The 18,496-nt window shown below is 46.8% G+C and overlaps 1 protein-coding gene across 1 annotated transcript in view; it reads left to right on the top strand.

The window, feature by feature from the left end:
* Nucleotides 1-18,496, top strand: part of LOC146788731 (vomeronasal type-2 receptor 26-like) — a 712,759-nt gene that overhangs the window by 147,927 nt on the left and 546,336 nt on the right. The window contains exon 3 of the mRNA XM_085630952.1: nucleotides 15,225-15,992. Coding sequence (XP_085487078.1) covers nucleotides 15,225-15,992 — 768 coding nt within the window. The remainder of the gene's footprint in view (nucleotides 1-15,224; nucleotides 15,993-18,496) is intronic.

Below are 18,496 nucleotides of genomic sequence, written 5' to 3'. Positions count from 1 at the left end.
TTGGAAGCCACCTCTGAAGGGGAACACAATTATGAAAAGCGGGAGTATCACACAACCACTGTAATACAAAAAGTCATATCTAATATAGCTACGGTACTTCCTTGAGTCAATAATGTGCCAGACGACACGCTGGTCCCTTATTCTAGTTGTGGGAAGTAATTCTTGCCATCTAGCGTTTTCACATCCAGCTTTTGATGCACTCACTATACTTTTAAATCTATGGCTTCCAGTCATCTCAAATAGTACCTTTAATTGCTTCAGTTAAAGCGGACCATGCGACCCTCCACTTGCTGTTGAACGGTCTCCTACATAATTTGGCAATCTCTTTGCCGTAGAAGGCTTAGACCACAGTGGGCAATGCAAGGCGGTGTGTTGATGGAACTCAATACTGGTGATTTCTGCTGAGGAGAACACTATACTCAGGCAATTCTTGAGCAGCAGAATAGTGGGACCAGATTCAACGTTCTCCCACTTGAGTCTGCCCTGGTTGTTCAAGACAAGAAGATTAGTATGTTCAGACCTAAATTGTTCAATGGAGAGAATCAAAGGATCATTGTCACTTTCTGACTGAAGCTCAAATTTCATATCTGGTACCCTACACCTATTCCAAGTAAGATAAACAATGACATTTACAATATTTGTCTACAAGTCTTGGATGACCAGTTACAGCTTCTATTACAAGCATGAAGGCCATGAGACACAGTAAGTGATATAAGCTATAATGCAGCCTGTGATTTTTTTTTTTTTAATCAACCAGATTCGTGGTCTTCTTCTTTTGCCGCTGCTGGATAGACCTCAGTAGGTTCAAAGAAGACATTAAGTTTACCAGCTACGACTGCAACACCATTATGTCTACTGTTTGTGTAGATAGAAATATTATGGAGCTTAGAATCAAGATCAGAAATAATTAATGAATATTCCTTTTGTTGATGCCCTCTGTTTTAGACATTAGATCTTACTACCAAAGCATAAATGTTAGCAATATCTGCTGAATATAAGGGTGACCTGAATGAATTACTTTGATAGTACAGGTAAGTGAAATGCTTACCCAAATAGTCAACACACCTGATGGTATTCTTTTAACTGATCTCACAGATGGAATATTAAAAGGAGTGAAACCTGCTCTGTGTAAGGAGAGTAGAGCCTGGGATTCATGGAAGATGCCGATCCGCAGGTCATCAATGAAATTACACCATTCTGTGTTCTCAAGGTTCTGCGTGAGCCCAGCAATATCCCAGCTTAAGAACGGCAAAGATGCTGACCCTTCAGTAACATTCTTGAAGATGGTCTTTGTGGTACTGGATTGCTGGTTGACTGGGGTGTGAGCCCTGGTCAAGCAACAGCCACAATCCCTTGCAGGGTGAACCACAAAAGATCACTAAATTAACCAGCGCTTAACCTTGGGCAGCACGGCACAAAATGCAGTCAGGCTTACCTGAAGGACAATGTGTAAAGTATTTATGCAAAAGACACACAAATGATTGATGGAATGCAAAACTAATTAAAACATTCATCCCCACTTAAGAGATCCGGGTTAAATCCATTGTTCTTTTGCTCACCATGTCATCCCAGTTTAGACCCAGCCATGTGCAAATCAGTTTTGACCCTGTTCCTCATGGAAACAGTCCAGCCCGAAATGCCAAGTCAGGTCCTCCCTGGACCGGAAAAAACATCCTAGGACCGGTTTTGGGGTTTCACCCATCATCAGCCAGGCAAGCTTAAATCCAGTGGCACAGTGAGTCCGGGACCCACGTCTGGGCATACCGGGTACACTTAGGGAGAGAAGGAGAGAAAGCAAAAGACACAAAAATGATGGATGGAATGCAGAACAAATCAAAACATTCCCCCCCAGTCAAGACATATGGTTTAAATCCATTGATCTTTTGCTCACCATGCCACCCCAGTTTAGACCCAGCCATATGTAAATCAGTCTTAACTCTGTACCTCATGGGAACATTCCACCATGAACTGCCAAGGCAGGTCCTCATTGGACCGGAAGCATTTTTTGAAATATTTATGCAGCACATCAAAAATAATAAAGTGAAGACACAGCAGACGAAAAATCCCAAACCAATTCAGAAAAGAAGAATACATTTTAATAGATTATTTTACTCCAAAAGAAAAAAAATCCAATCATTAGGAGCAGAGTTATGAATTTTTAAGGTTTTAATTAACAATTAGTGCCTAAAATTCAAAACGCCAACTGGGCACATCTAGGCCTGCAAGACTTGGTGAAAGTTGAAAGTTTAGGCTGACTGCAAAGGAGCGCCGTTCGCATACAAGAAGGACTAAGTCCAGTCAGCACTTACCTTCGCACTTAGAAAATGCCTTGAAAAATGTCTCAGATTGTACATGTTCAGTGGGGCAAGGCTGAAGGAGTGTCCGAGGAAGGAGAGTCATCATCTGGTGGCCTTGGAACAGTCACGATTTTTACCTTCATATTTAGTCGTCAAAATGGAAGTTGAAAATCTCCCGCGGGACGAGGCTGAAGGCTGAAGCCAAAGACAGTTCCATGAGGTTGGATACCCTTTTGGCGAAGGAACACTGGAACAGATTTGCTGCTGCAGAGAAGAATGAAGCAGGAGAAGCCTCAAAATCAATCCGACCGGAGATGTACTTTGGGCGGATAGGCGAGCAGCTTGGTCCCAGTCTCCTCCTGGGTCTCAGGGTGGCCAGGTCTTCAGTTTGGGGATTTGGTCATATGGGAATCTTTGATGCCACATCCAAAGCTCCAGGACTGGTTGGACACCTCTTGTGGGTTCATGACACACTCAGGCTGGGTCCCGGTGCAGGTTAAAGATAGTGGGAGACTTTTATGTCCCTGTGCCTCTGAACAGGAGACCGACAAACTAGTCCTTGTAATCACTTCTGGCAGTCCTGGGTGCAGTTGAAGAGGCAGCACTCAACAGCAGGTTTGGCCTGAGAGTGTTCAGTGCAGGGTCTGGGCATCAAGGCAGTCCTTCTATGTAGTGCAGCCGTCTACCAGAGTGCAAAACAGGCCACATCAACAGGCAGTCCTCTGTAAGTCCTTCCTTAGGTCCAGTAGGGAACAGAAGCATGGGTCTGAAAGTTCTATTTTTGTACCCTGGTGCCCTTCTTATGGCAGTTGGGAGGAATTTCTGGAAAGGCTCTTTGAAGGCTCTTTGAAGTGAATTGAATTTCCTGACTCCCTTGCCCTGGCTCCAAGATGGCTGCACTGAAAATACAAGGTTGTTAAGCCCAAGGCAAAGCACAGGCTATTCAAATATAGGTGATGCTGTGTCAGCTCTGCTCCCATCCTGGCAGTTGACGGACTATTGAGGCACATCTAATCCCTCTATTATGTGACTGTCTTGTAGAAATTCACAAAGACTAACTGTCAGCTACACCCAGACATGTGACTAAGACAGGTTGAGGGCACAAACAACTAAGGGCAAAAAAACGCAAACTTTATAAAAGTGGTATTTTCAAATTTGTATAGAAAAATCCGACATTACCATTAAAGCAAATTTATCATTACAATTTCACTGGTACCAAACATGCCATATCTACCTGCTCCCAATTGGAAATTACACTTATTGAGTGTAATAGGGCATCCCCAGTATTATCCTATGGGAGGGAAGGACTCACAGTAGTAAAAAAACAACTCTGGGAGTTGTATTCTCTACCAGGACATGTAAAACGTAATAGTACAAATCCAACCTTTTAATTACATAGCAATCTGCCCTAAGGGCTACCTATGGCCTACCTTAGGGTGACTTATATGCAATAAAAGGGAACACCAAGACTGCATTCAGGCTGCAGTGGCAGGCATGGGATATGCTTTAAGATACTACTTAAGTGGGTGACACAATAAGTGCTGCAGGCCCACTCGTAGCATTTACTTTACAGGCCTTAAGTATATGGTATTCACTCTGCAAGGGACTTAAAAGTGAATTAAATATGTCAAACATGTGTAAGCCAAACTTTCCATTTTTTAGGGAGAGAGAGCACAAGTACTTTAGCACTGGTTAGCTGTGGTAAAGTGAACAGAGTACTAAGGCCAAAAGAAAACAAATTCATCAAAAATACAAGGAGTGAAGGCAAAACTTTTGGGGTGTTTCTGCAGAGAGGACCATATCCAACATGACCCTCTTCCAGCCTAAAGCCAGTGGAGACTAATTAATACATTGATGGGCTTCCTTGTTTAGTTAACAGAACATGGAAACTGGCCCTCCACTGTGGAGGCCTTTGCCAGTTCTATGCCCCTCTGAATTCTGTTAGATCTCTTTGCCTGCACTCTCTTGAGCCACTGACCTGACCCATGGATACTTTCTCTACTCACCTGTTGACCCATCTGTACAGCATCTAACCTTAATTTGTTTACAGACGCATCCCAGTAGGCAGACAGTACCACCATGGCCAACAAGGTCATGTGGCCAATTCCACACCTTGGATCAGAATGCTGCCCCCAGCCTAAGGAAAACTCTGATGACAAGGAAAGCAAACAACAGTGGCCACCAACAGCTGTCAGTGTCAAGAGCCAGGCCCTAGGCCATGCAGGGGCCTCTCACCTTTGAGTGGGGACAAAAGCCCCATGTGTTAGGTACCCTTTCTCCATTCTCCTTCCCACCAGTCCTGGGGTGGTAGCCTGATACTGGTCACTCAGCCTTTGTTCTTTACCCTTAGACTAAACAGGAGTCAGATGAGTACATCCTGCCCCTCCCTCTGGCCCTCTATACACTTCATTTGGGAGTGGTATGTCCAGATGTCTAAGCTTTCAGGGCATCCTGGTAACCTGCCCTTCCAAACTCTTCTATCGCCGGTGGCAACACATTTCCGGAATAGAGTCAATGGTTATCTCCCCACCCGACTCCAGGAATACCAGGGCCATCGGGTAGAGAAAGTCTTGCCCCTGGGCCTGAGTTACCCTACACACCTGACTGGTGTGCTTCCACTGCCATGGTCTGACTTGCACCTGCGTCCATCAAGTCAGTGACTTGACCCCATTCGCCTTGATGTGGTGGAAGTGATGGCTCCCACCCTCAGGTATTACCAGTCAACCTTCTGAGTTCACACTCCAACTAAGGGAGATTAGGGCATGATCTACCTCTTACCCTGGGGACTACCTACCCCTAAGGCCATATTGACCACCCCTGTAGGGGGCCCACTAGTGGGTAGTTTCTTTAGACAGACATAGTCTCCCTGCTTGGGTCCTACTGAGAACAATGAAAGCAATGGGGTTGGAAATGGGGATCCCTGGGCCACTGCCCACCAGAACGTCCCTATTTCCTATCAGAATGTGCATGGGAACCCTTTCCTTCTCCCTTTGTCTGGGACTTGTCTGTGTTTTTCTCTTGACCTCCCCCTCACTCTGCTGGTGGAACCTGAACCACCCTTCTTGGGGTCACCCCCAGGTACCTTTTTGGACACTATGGGGCTGACCCAGAGGGTCAACTCCTCAGCAGTCTTCCTGTGGTCGGTCAGCTTGCTATCTACTAGGTGTTGGCGCAACTCTGTAAAACAGATATCGACCATGTGCTCCTTCAGAGTTAGGTTGTGCAGCTCACAAATGTTGCTTTCCTTGCTGCCACTCACTCGGCCCTTCAGTGCTTGCTGGAATAATCTAATAAGTCCACCCAGGTCAGGTTCAAGAGTTTTTGGATTTTCTTAAACCTCTGTCTGTTCTTCTCAGGGGTCAGCCCAAATTTGATAAGTAGAACGGCCGTCATGGGCTTGATACTTAGTTTGATCCTCTACATCAATTGTCAAGAGTGTGTGCCTCCCCAGTGTCAGCATGTACCTCCACAAGCCACCCCCAATATGTCTCTGAGACCTTGTGTACTCTCAGAGCTGCTTCACATGCAGAGACCCATTTATCTATACCATCTCCCACCACATAACTGAGCATCAGGTCTTTGGGTATGCAGACCCTCACCTCCCCATTGGGCTCTGTTGGTGCACTCTCACCAATATTGCTAGACTCCATCTGCTTTTCCCTCAAGTCCAACTCTCTTAGACTGAGTTCATTGGCCTTCCTCCTCCACTCCATGGCCAGTTTCTTTTCCTCCAAGGTTCTCACCACCTTCTTCTTTTCCAATTTTAACTTGGCTAGCTCCAGTTTGAACTTCCTTTCCTATTATCGGTCCCGCAAAGTGACATGTTTCCAATAAATCCGTTGGAGGCAAAACAACTAGTCTATGGAGCTAATTACGTCCTTAAACTCTGCTGGCATTGTGGTCAGAAATCCCACATCTACCACGCAATCCGGCAGCCTCTCCAGTATGATGTGACTAAAAGGTTTCTGAGAGCTGTCAATCAGGCTGATGGGCCTGGAGTTGGAAGTAAGGGCCCTTGAACACTTTTTGAATACTGTTATAATCTTGGCCCTGGCCCATTTAGGAGGCATGGGGGAACCACTCAATATGCAGTTAAAGATCACAACAAGATAAGGGCTTGAGATATCATTTTTGGCCTTAAAGAGGTCCCCAGCAACTTTGTCTAGACCAGGAGCTGTGTTTGGTGATATCCAATTGATTGCTTTATTAACTTCATTGATGGTAATTGCCCAAGCATCTCTCCCTGAATGGGTTTTGGCTGCGGAATCCCGAACAGTAATGTTGTTCCCATCTGCCATTGATGACCACTATCCTTTGAACACTGGTCAACCCATGCAAAAGCAGAAATATTGCAATCGATGAGCAAGCTAGTAGCCAGGTTACTGTTTGCTGGTATTCACCAAAGGAACGCTGATCTTTCCTCTTGACAGCATTCATCAGGGCGTCACAGATGACAAGCTCCCAGTCTCTCTCGCCCTGTTTTATGACAGCTTTCTAGCATGACCTAGCTGGGTGTATCAAGCTTCTGTTCCCATCATTAATAGAGGTGGCCAGGGCTCACCTTGCATATCTGCAAGATTTGGAATAGCAGGGGGACTTTTTCTCCCTCTTAGGCAAAGCCCTACATTCCACTGAGAACAAGTTCCTAATGGAGGAAAACATGGTGTTATGGTTGTCGCTAATTCTCCCTAAAGACTCAGCATGGAAAAGATTCCAAACATGTCTAAACTAGAAGCAATCACCTCATAGATCTGACTTAATATGATAGAGGAATCAGCCATAGAGCTCAATTTTAGCCTGCAGAGACTACTGGAGATGATAAGCCTCCTGTCAAAAGGTTCCATAAGGGAGCTAGGGCTACTGGGACCAAATGGTTTCAAAGTGAGACTGAGTGTGTTGTGGTCACTGTCTTAACGGGGTACCAGAGACATGTCAAACATCATAGGACACAGTCTAAGATCAAACAGAATGTAGTCTATGAGGCTGGACCTATGCTGGCGATTATATGTGTGCCTCCCATATTTGTCACCGGGTTAATTAATTGAATCAATTATTGATATTCTGTCTTTACCACCCACATGTCTGCAATAAAATTTATATACACACAGGGAAGCGTCCAAAGGGAACAGTAGGGTGGCACACAGGTCATCACGCAAACCTAGGTGAATAACTTTGGACATACATTGTAGGATGGATTTCATCCAGGTTGCCACACCCTCCCCCTCTCCCCCCAGATTATTGCCCTTTCCCTGAGGTTGTTGCAGCTAAATCAAAAGAAATAAAGACAGGATAAAACTGAGTGGACAAAGCCCATGTCTCCTGGAAAGGACAGATGTTGTGTGTGTCTATAAACTTCCACCAATCTCAGCACAATAGTTTTTACACCATTACATCAAGGTTCCAGTAAACTAGATAGGTAGTTAAAACAATTGAATCCACTGAAGCAATCAAAGATTGCAAAACAGACTCTGAAAGGGGACAGGCGCCTCGTCTGTACCCAGGGATTCTCAGTCCAAATCATTTGATCCTTCCAGTGGTGAAAACCTGTTCTGGCATGGGAAACTCAGATCATGCCTCTGTGATGAGGGTTGTGGGTATGGGACATGTGGAAATCAATATTGTCTTTCAAGTCCCTATAAAAGAAACCCAGAGGCAAAACATTAACAACCCCATCACTTGACAAAGATGATGACTTTAGCTAGGGATGGATATCTAAAATTAATAATAATACAGTCCCTGTGAATAGATTTCTGCACAGGTCCAATACAATCTTCTTGCCTCACCATCATGATGTTGCAAAATTCTTTCATGGAAAAGTTTGAGTTTCGGGATAGCTAATGCAATACTTTGTTTTTGAGTTGGTCAATGGTCTCCTAAGGAGGGTTATCCAAGCCAGATACTTTTCCTAGAACAACAAAGTTCAATTCTCTGGGGGTAGGTTGACATGAGGACGGTAACTGCGGTGAAGGGCAGGAAGTCTTTTCCAGTACTGAGTGAGAGACATTTGCTGCGGCTCACTATATCAGACACAAAGGTGTAAAATGCAGTTTGCATTTTGGTGCCAAACAGACAAGATTTGACTTAGTTGCTGGCACTTTTTGCCATCTCTTTGATTCTTGGAGATTGCATGGTTTTGTGCAATCCATTGTTTTTTTAAGCCCGAGATGACTGCGAGAATGTAGTGGATTCCTGGAAGGAGAAAGTTGCTGCTTTGCAGACCCCAGTATGTCTCGACATCTGAGCCTCTCATTCATTATTAATTCATTATTTCAGGAACTGATGTGATCCAGCTCTGGGACTTGCCCCCTCCTTTTTAGGTCTCGCCTGACCCAGCGCATGCGCTGGACTGGCGAGACTTTTTGTGAGGGCTCAAAAAAGTGCTACCATGGCCAGCCTAGAGCTCCAGTGCATGTGCGCGGGCGCGCGTGCCTCACTTTCGCGGCCGCACATCTTAGGCTAAAGTCGGCTGCTGAGATTGCTTCAAAAGTAAAGAAATAGACAATTCTTTACTTTTGAAGCAATCTCGGCACCCGACTTTAGCTTAAGATGTTTAAGCTAAAGCACGGGTGCCGCCATTACTACAGAGCAGTAATAAACAGAAATAAGCATTGGCATAGCTAATAGGTCTCGCTTTTGGGACTTTATAAGTATTTAGTTATGCAACTGTTGCATGGCTAAACACGTATAAGGTCCCAAAAGCGAGACCTATTGGCTATACCAATGGTTGTTTCAGTTGGTTTTTTAGTGTTTGGGCCCTGAGGAAGGTACGGCTAAGATTGTGGTCTTCACCTAAACGTGCGTCAGAGCACACTTAGAACCGAAACGTAAGGACCAGAATATCTGACCTATGAAATCCTATTTGAATGTATTGATTAGAATATTTGACCAATACAATTGCGCAAGTCTGTATTTACCAATTAATCTTTTTCATATATTTTTGAAAAGTATTCATAGAGTTTGGAGTGGAGGGATCTCTACTCTGGTCCTTGTAATGCTTTAATTCATTATTGTTTTTTGCACTTGGTTTTATTGATGTTTGAAGTATGTTTTTGGAGGAAGGACACATGTGGTGTGAATTACATCTATGCAGTTTGATTATGAGTATGAGTGTACTGGTGGTGGAGAATGTTCGGAGGTTTTCAGAGCGTAAATGTTATTTTATTGTGTTTATGACTATTTAGTCTGTACTTTATCAGACAGCACGTTTATTGGCGTCTATTTGACAATGATTTTTACTAAACATTGAAGATTCTGAAACCAAATGAGATTCATTGCCTTATGACTGAAGTTTTTTAATATACATTGTCTGAATCACATGGCTCTATTTCGACTGTGAGCTTTTTCCAAATTATGGCGATATAGTCTGCCTAACTATCGTATCAGGGAGTTTATTTTTGTTTAGTGTATGACATGAGGAAGGATGCTCTTAATGTCAGGAGTAGAAATCGAGGATGGTCTGGGATGATTATTGTCCTGTTTGCTCCTCAGACCAACTACACAGTCACCCAAGTTAATAGCAGGAGAAATCACCCTGGGCTGGTAGTGGCCCAGATTCAATGGGGCCCAGAACAGCCCTCATGCCTACTGAGCATGGCATAGGAGGTTCCATAGTATGTCAGATGGGCGAGCCCTGAGAGGCCAGAGTGATCACCCGTGACTCTTGAGATTTTGAAATGTTGGGAATTTAATTTTCTATTTTATCAAGTTTTGCAAGTATGGGACCCAAATCGGCTCTGAGTGTGTCAGTGAATAGAGACAGGAGAGGGGTCCAAGTAGGCACGCTTGAAGGAATACAGGAGCTATCTCAGTGGGCCAGCTGAAGCTGGGATTTCTACAGTTCAGGTCCCTGAACTGAGTAGGTTCGGCCTCCGGCTCTTGCCTTCTTGTACCTAGGAATCTGGGGGCAGATTTACAAGCCCCTTGTGACACTTTTACGCCGCAGCAGCGGCGTAACCAATATGCCACTATGCGACATATTTACAATGTGACAAATCTAGTGAGATGCATCACATTGTAAACCCCTGCGCTACATTATACCTGCGTCACGTATAATGTATGCAGGGTGGGCGTTCCGTCGCAAGGAAGCCCTGTAAGAGTGACACAGTGAGGATTTCACTGAGTCACTTTTACGTCCCAGCTGCGTCAAATTCTTACGCCTGCTTGAAGCAGGCATAAGGAGTGACGCAGCATATAAGGTATAGGGCACCCCTGAGCAGTGCTGGAGTTGCATCGCGTTTGCGACACAACTCCAGCACTGCGTCACGCATCTCTCTATCTGTGCGCCACGGTGCGCTGCATTGTAAATGCGGCGCATCCATGGTGGCGCAATGGGGTTTTTGAGTTACGCAAAATAATTGGTTATTGTGAATCTGCCCCTGGAGTTCAGGCTGAGCGGTGTAATCTGCCTGGTGAGTACGGAGTATTACTATCTGCCAAGATGCGAGGAGCCCCCTGGTAGACTGTCTTGTGCATCAAACACAATATTCTAATTCTTGAAAATCTTTTTCACTGGTTGCCAGTGCAAGGAATCAAGGGTTGTAGAGGTGGAGGAACTCCTGCCCAAGCCCCAGTTTGGCAGCTGCAGCTTGGATTTGTCAGAGACATCTTGGTGTCTTCTCAGGTGCGCCGATATAAAAGTGTATTACAATAATCAAGCAGACCTATGTTGGTGCTATGGACAATCCAGGTGTGCCAGCAGGTCAGAAGAAGTGGGAGGATTTTATGTAAAGTTCTTACAGGAGCAAAGCAAGTATTATTGGATGTCTTCTTTGCATGGTTTACTAGCGAGAGTGAGGAGTCATGTTGCACCCCCATATCTCGTACGGAACCTGCCCTTACAGGAATTAACTAATCTCCTGTTGGCCAGAAACTATTTGGCTGACTGGCCCTGCCCTCCCCACCTGGCAGATCATGCTCTCCATCTTGCTAACACTAAACTGCAGCAAGTCATTTCTAAGCCAGTAGGCAACTCTCTTCATGCACTGGGGAAAGGGATCAAAGGACCCCACAGAGCCTGGATTGAATGAAACCATCATCAGTTAGTCATTTGCATAATTAATACAGTTCATTCCCCGCCCATGTATGAGCTTAATGAGAGGCTGGATGTATGCATTAAACATGCTGGGACTGAGAGAGAAGCCCTCAAACAAAGTCTGGAGCGAAAAGGAGGGAGTTGTACTGCCTGTTTACAGTCACATAGATACAATCTGCACCAATCCAAGGCATTTCCCTCTCTACCAGCTTCATCCGGTCTCTTGAGCAGGATGGAGTGATCCACGGTATCGAATGATGTGGACAGGTCCAGAAGTACGAGAGCCACATGCTGACCCCTGCCCTCAGCCAACCGGATATCGGCACACTCTGACCCCTGCCCGCAGCCGACCGGATATCGGCACACTCTGATCCCTGCCCACAGCCAACCGGATATCAGCACACTCTGACCCCCACCCGCAGCCGACCGGATATCGGCACACTCTGACCCCTGCCCACAGCCAACCGGATATCGGCACACTCTGACCCCGCTCGCAGCCGACCGGATATCGGCACACTCCAGCCGACCGGATATCGGCAGTGACCAAGACCAGAGGTGTCTCAGTCTCATGACGAGGCCTAAATGCACATTGTGCCATTCCGAGGCAGTTAGTGGCCTCAACGGGGGTGGATAATATAATTTTATTGATATGACTTTTTCAATTTTTTTCAGAAAAAGCACCAGTGAAATTGGCCTTAAATTGGCAAAGTCTTTGGGCTTCGGATGGTTTCTTCAGCAACGGTGTAACAAATGCCTACTTCCAGGCCTTATAGACCTAATCACTGTCCAGGGACAGAGTATAGATCTATCTGAAAGGCTCAGCTCACGGTGGTGGAAGTACCTTCCAGTATTTGGGGGAGAGGCTTGAGCAGAGAGCCTGAAGTGACGGCTCTAACCATATCCAGTCTTCCTCCATAACTTGAGGGATGGTCCTCGGCATTTTTTGCTGTTATTCCCCTCCTGCATGATGAATTCTGGATTCAGAATGAGTTCAGGTGGTAAAGGGTTAACTGTATCATTTGTCTTTAAGTTATCTACAATGTTCTTTATTTTATTCTTGAAAAATGGCGCTTGTATTATCTGTTCAGCAAAATATTCTACCTTTACCTTTTTTAGCAGACATTTCTAATCTCTTAATGCCAATTTTACATTTATTTTCTCCGGGTCTAGGTATTTTCTCCTCCATTTTCTTTCTGCCCCTACACGAAAGCTAGCTACCCTGAGTCAATCCTTATACCGGGGGTGGGATAGAATTCTCCTGCTGTGTCTTTTCTTTACTGGGGGCCCATTATCAAGGGATTGTGTAATCCAACCATGAAAAGTATCATAGGCTTTTTCTACATTAGTCGCTATTAGAATTTCCTCGGTGGAGGGGCAGGCCTTTAGAATCCCAGGTCCTAAGATTAGCCCAACATCTAGACCATACCATTTCTATATTGTAATGTGAAGGGTTAAATAGAGTATTGAAACAGGATGTCACCAAAAAATGATTGGTCCAGACTAATTGCATTACTTCTGGTTTGGATATGATATTGGTATTATGAAACACCAAATGCAGAGTATGACCAGGCCTATGTATAGGACCCTGTACATGTTGATTAAGCCTTTTGCTTCCATACAGGTTAGTAATTCACCTTCTTTTTGTCATCTCTGTTATCTACCCAGAAATGAAAGTCTCCAGGCACAATCAAATTGGAGTTTGTGATGAGTAGGGGGCTGAGAAAGCTCACTAAGCTGTGATCAATATTGGAATCACAATCTGGGGGCCAATAGTGTGATATGACAAGGATATTTTATTTGACGGACAGCTGAACCTTAAGGGCCATTAATTTACAGTTTGGAGTGACTGGGACTGGTGTTACTTTTGTAGTAGGCCTTAAACTCACCACCATCCGGCCCCCAAATCCTCATTTCTAGCTACCTGTATCCCATAAGTCTCAGGGCAAGCCTGTCCACATTCTGGATTTATGTCCGGTGAGGCCCATGATTCTGTAATGAGTAGAATACCTGTCCCTGTCTCCTCCAGTAGGAATGTCACTTTTATGGCATGTTTACTAAGGGATCTAGCTTTAATAAGCCCAACATAGAGGACTCCCTTCCCTTCCCTTTGTATATTGGCGTTTTCCATCTTGTAGCTTCTGCTGAGAAGACCTTATTGTTGACTCACCATCCTGGAATGTGGCCTTGTGACTTAGAAAAAGTGGGTCTCAGGGTAATATGATTTTCCCTTGTGTAACTTCTCTACTTTACCTGAGTGCTAAGGTCATGGAGAGGTCTGTGTTGTGGGGGAGAACTAGCATAGTGGCTGGCTCTGTGCGTGGTCGATGCGTGGCAGGGTGAGTATGTACTTGCCTTTGGCACACCTTCAGCATGCCAGTGGTACACTCAATGGGCATCTCCACAGCCCGTCTGACATTAAGTAGGGAGGGACGTGTGCTGTGCAAAATAAACTACACTTACCAGGATGGCTTCTAGTGGGAGTGCTTCTGGTGGGGGTAAAAATTATTGCCCTGTTTCTAAAGCTTTGCTTCAGCTAAATGTGCAAAAGCACAATCAAGAAACAGTGAAGCAGTCTATCAGCAGTTAGCTTATCTTAGCAGCAATTAGTATTTAAATCAAGTGGACTTGTTCTGGCTCGTAATTTCCAAGTGCAGATTTTTTGTGCAAAGTGCAAGATTTCCAGCAATTTGAGCAATTCACTTATCAGTGACTTTTAAGGCAGTATCATTAACACAAGTAAAAATTGCATACAACACAATCAAATATTATTTTTAAAAGTCAACGTAATGTGGCTTACTTTCCGCAGCGCGTCCACGGCCCATCTGCCATTAAATAGGGCAAGACGTGCAGTGTGCAAAATAAACTAGAACATCTGCAAAGACAATGGGGCATATCAGCAAGGGCCGGAGTTAAAATTATCACCGCTTTAGCATCCGTTTTCGGACGAAAAGCGGCGATAATTTTAACACCCAATTAGAAAGGACATGCTAACGCATGAATCCATACTTCTTCTCCCTTTCCCTTAACGCCCAGGTTTACATCTCTAATGAGATGCAAAGTGGGCGTTCCTCCCCAGAATAACGGGAGAAATGTCGCTTTAGCGACATTTTTCCTTTTGTCAAGCCTCACACAAAGAAGCATAGCGACAAGAAAAGTAGCGATAACCTCTGTTATCGCTACTTTCCTTACGCCTGCTTTGAAACTGACTTAGCCATGATATCCTATAGAAGGTGGATATCATGACTAAGTATGTGTAGCCCATCAGCAAGCTTTCACCAAAAGTTGTGCGATTATCGCTGGATTTCCAGTGATAATCGCACAGTTAGCAGCTTGCGCTCTGAATTTTATCGCTTTGGAGATACGCATTGCTGATAGCACGCTATCTATGCGATAAAATTCAGAGTTGGCCGGTGATAATTATCCTCGCGCTAAGTGCGCTTAGCGATAATTATCGCCGCCCCTTGCTAATATGCCCCTATGTCTATTAGGAGTGCTTCTTGCGATGAGTAAAAACTCATAGGTTGAGTCCATATAGATTACAGCAAAGGGTGTGAACATATTTGATCTATTTCACTGTGAAGAGGTACCAGACTTCCTGGAATGAGAAAGCACTTTGGAAATGAAGGGATTTGTTGTAGATGCACAAACTGCAGGACTTCTTCGTAAAACACCTTGAAACACCCATTGCTTTGTACAGTGTCTCATAGCTCATGTCTATGCCTTCATCACATCAGCTATGGTGCCATGGATCCAGTCTTTAACAACAGACATTCATTCCCATCCGTTTACAGCACTGTCCCCAATGAGAGCCACAAGCCATGGACCATCGGCCAGTGATGTTCTTTAGTGGAGGGGGGTGCAATATGTCTAATAGCTCATGTCTATGTCGTCCTCAGGTCAGCTATGGTGCCATGGATCCAATCTTCAATGACAGGCATCAGTTCCCATCCTTTTACCGCACTGTCCCTAATGACATCTACGAGGCACGTGCCATCGCCCGGCTACTCAACCAGTTTGGATGGACCTGGGTTGGAATCCTGACATCAGATGATGAAGGTGGCAGAAGGGCCGGCGAGGAGCTGGAGAGAGAGACCACCAAGAGAGGGGGCTGTGTGGCTTTCTTGCAAAGACTCCGCAAGCCCCCTCACACCGGGTTGAAAGAGATGAAACGGATTGTTAAAACAATCAGCAGTTATTCTGTGAATGTGGTGATAGTTCACTGTTCAGGAGCTTACATGGATCACAACTTCATTTCTTTCTTGAAAGAACTGCCTAGCAAAGTATATATCACTTCTGCAGTCACATCGCATCTGAAAGATTTTATGTATTACTCTGGAATGAGTATGTTCAATGGTTCACTGGAATTTTCCATTCCTAGGGGAGAGATTCCAGGATTGACAAATTTCCTGTACAGTGTGAATCCTTTCAATTTCTCAGACAATTACATGTTTGTGCAGCTTTGGGCATTCACATTACAGTGCGCTCCTGCTTTACCGGGTGGGACTTTTGCCTATGAATCCATCTTCCCTCATTGTAAAAGGGAACAGACAATGAGACAGGTTCCTCTCAATGAATATGATGCTTACAATTTTTACATTACTTACAGTGTTTACACTGCGGTCTATGCAGCTGCTCACGCTTTACACAACATGATCTCATCCAAAGCCAGCTCAGGACATTCCTCAGGGAGAGAAAGTCTGTGGAGGGACTTCCAACCATGGCAGGTAGGAGGGTCGCTTTTCTGTTTCCAAATATAAATGCCAATCAAGTATAATTTGCCTCACATAGAACACATTTGATGCCATTCCGACCTTTGACCCTGTTCACCAGGCAGGTCGCTCCCCTCACCGCCACGCAGCCCCCTGTGACGCTTGCCGCTGCTTAAGACCTGACTGCCTGCCGAGTGCCAGTGCCCTCCTTCTCTTTTGTTCCCGTGTGAGTGCCTGCCTTCATTTGTGACTTCTTTTGCCTCCTTGTGCCCTCGTTGTACCTGTGTATTTTGTATTTTGTATTTCGTTGCCCAGTGGTGCTCCCTTTCTCTTCTGCTCCCGTCCCTTGCTGCCCGCTTCCCGCCACCGCGTCCCGTAGCTCCGCCCACTCTCACCCCATTGGCCGCCCCGCTCCCACCTCCCAGCTGCTCCTCCCTCCCTCACCCACTCATATGGAGGCCGCGCAGCACTAGAGAGAGCGACCTTTGACCCTGTTCACCAGGCAGGTCGCTCCCCTCACCGCCACGCAGCCCCCTGTGTGACGCTTGCCGCTGCTTAAGACCTGACTGCCTGCCGAGTGCCAGTGCCCCCCTTCTCTTTTGTTCCCGTGTGAGTGCCTGCCTTCATTTGTGACTTCTTTTGCCTCCTTGTGCCCTCGTTGTACCTGTGTATTTTGTATTTTGTATTTCGTTGCCCAGTGGTGCTCCCATTCTCTTCTGTTCCTTCCCTCGCTGCCCGCTTCATGCCACCGCGTCCCGTAGCTCCGCAAACTCTCACCCCATTTGCCGCCCCGCTCCCACCTCCCAGCTGCTCCTCCCTCCCTCTCCCACTCATATGGAGGCCGCACAGCGGTAGAGAGAGCGACCTTTGACCCTGTTCACCAGGCAGGTCGCTCCCCTCACCGCCACGCAGCCCCCTGTGTGACGCTTGCCGCTGCTTAAGACCTGACTGCCTGCCGAGTGCCAGTGCCCCCCTTCTGTTTTGTTCCCGTGTGAGTGCCTGCCTTCATTTGTGACTTCTTTTGCCTCCTTGTGCCCTTGTTGTACCTGTGTATTTTGTATTTTGTATTTCGTTGCCCAGTGGTGCTCCCTTTCTCTTCTGTTCCCGTCCCTCGCTGCCCGCTTCCCGCCACCGTGTCCCGTAGGTCCGCCCACTCTCACCCCATTGGCCGCCCCGCTCCCACCTCCCAGCTGCTCCTCCCTCCCTCTCCCACTCATATGGAGGCCGCGCAGCGGTAGAGAGAGCGACCTTTGACCCTGTTCACCAGGCAGGTCGCTCCCCTCACCGTCACGCAGCCCCCTGTGTGACGCTTGCCGCTGCTTAAGACCTGACTGCCTGCCGAGTGCCAGTGCCCCCTTCTCTTTTGTTCCCATGTGAGTGCCTGCCTTCATTTGTGACTTCTTTTGCCTCCTTGTGCCCTCATTGTACCTGTGTATTTTGTATTTCGTTGCCCAGTGGTGCTCCCTTTCTCTTCTGTTCCCGTCCCTCGCTGCCTGCTTCCCGCCACCGCGTCCCGTAGCTCCGCCCACTCTCACCCTATTGGCCGCCCCGCTCCCACCTCCCAACTGCTCCTCCCTCCCTCTCCCACTCATATGGAGGCCACGCAGCAGCCGCACAGCGGACGCGTGCAGTGGGCGCACCTAAGGCAAGCATGTCTGTGCCCGTCCGCACCTGGACCGCGCCCAGCGCCAGACCCCCTGGCCCTCGCAGATGCCAGCCCACCCGCCAAACCTACAACGCCGCCACTCTCATTGCACTCAACACCGGCCGATTCCCCGGCTGCTGTCGCGCCGCCCCTAGACGCACCCACGGACCCTTCACCTGCCAGTCCTGCAAATTCTCCTGCATCCGGACCCGTACTACACCCGCCAAGCCAAGTACCAGCAGCAACCACCTGAAATGCATCCTGCTCAACACCCGCTCCGTCCACAGACACGCCGTGGAACTCTGGAACCTGCTCGACACCACATCTCCAGACGTCGCCTTCCTCACGGAAACATGGATGAACGCCTCCTCAGCGCCAGACATCGCCATCGCCATCCCGGACGGATACAAGATCACCCGGAGGGACCGCATCAACCAGACTGGAGGAGGCATCGCCATCGTCCACAAGAACACCATCCTCATCACGACCGACTCCGACGACACCCTCACAGCTGCCGAACATCTTCACTTCCAGATCCACACCGACCCCAAAACCACACTCAGAGGCACCCTCATCTACAGACCCCCAGCACCCCGCACACAATTCAGTGAAGACATCACTGACTTCATCAGCCCACACGCCCTCCCCTCCGCTGACTGCATCTTCCTAGGGGACCTCAACTTCAACCTGGAGAACAACAGCGACAAGAACACCACCACCCTGCTGGACAACCTCGCCAACCTCGGACTCAAGCAACTGGTGAACACCCCCACACATTACGCCGGACACACGCTTGACCCAGTCTTCTCCTCCA

The sequence above is a fragment of the Triturus cristatus genome, chromosome 10 (assembly GCF_964204655.1).
Source record: "Triturus cristatus chromosome 10, aTriCri1.1, whole genome shotgun sequence".
NCBI lineage: Eukaryota > Metazoa > Chordata > Amphibia > Caudata > Salamandridae > Triturus > Triturus cristatus.
This window is presented reverse-complemented; position numbering and strand designations above follow the sequence as displayed.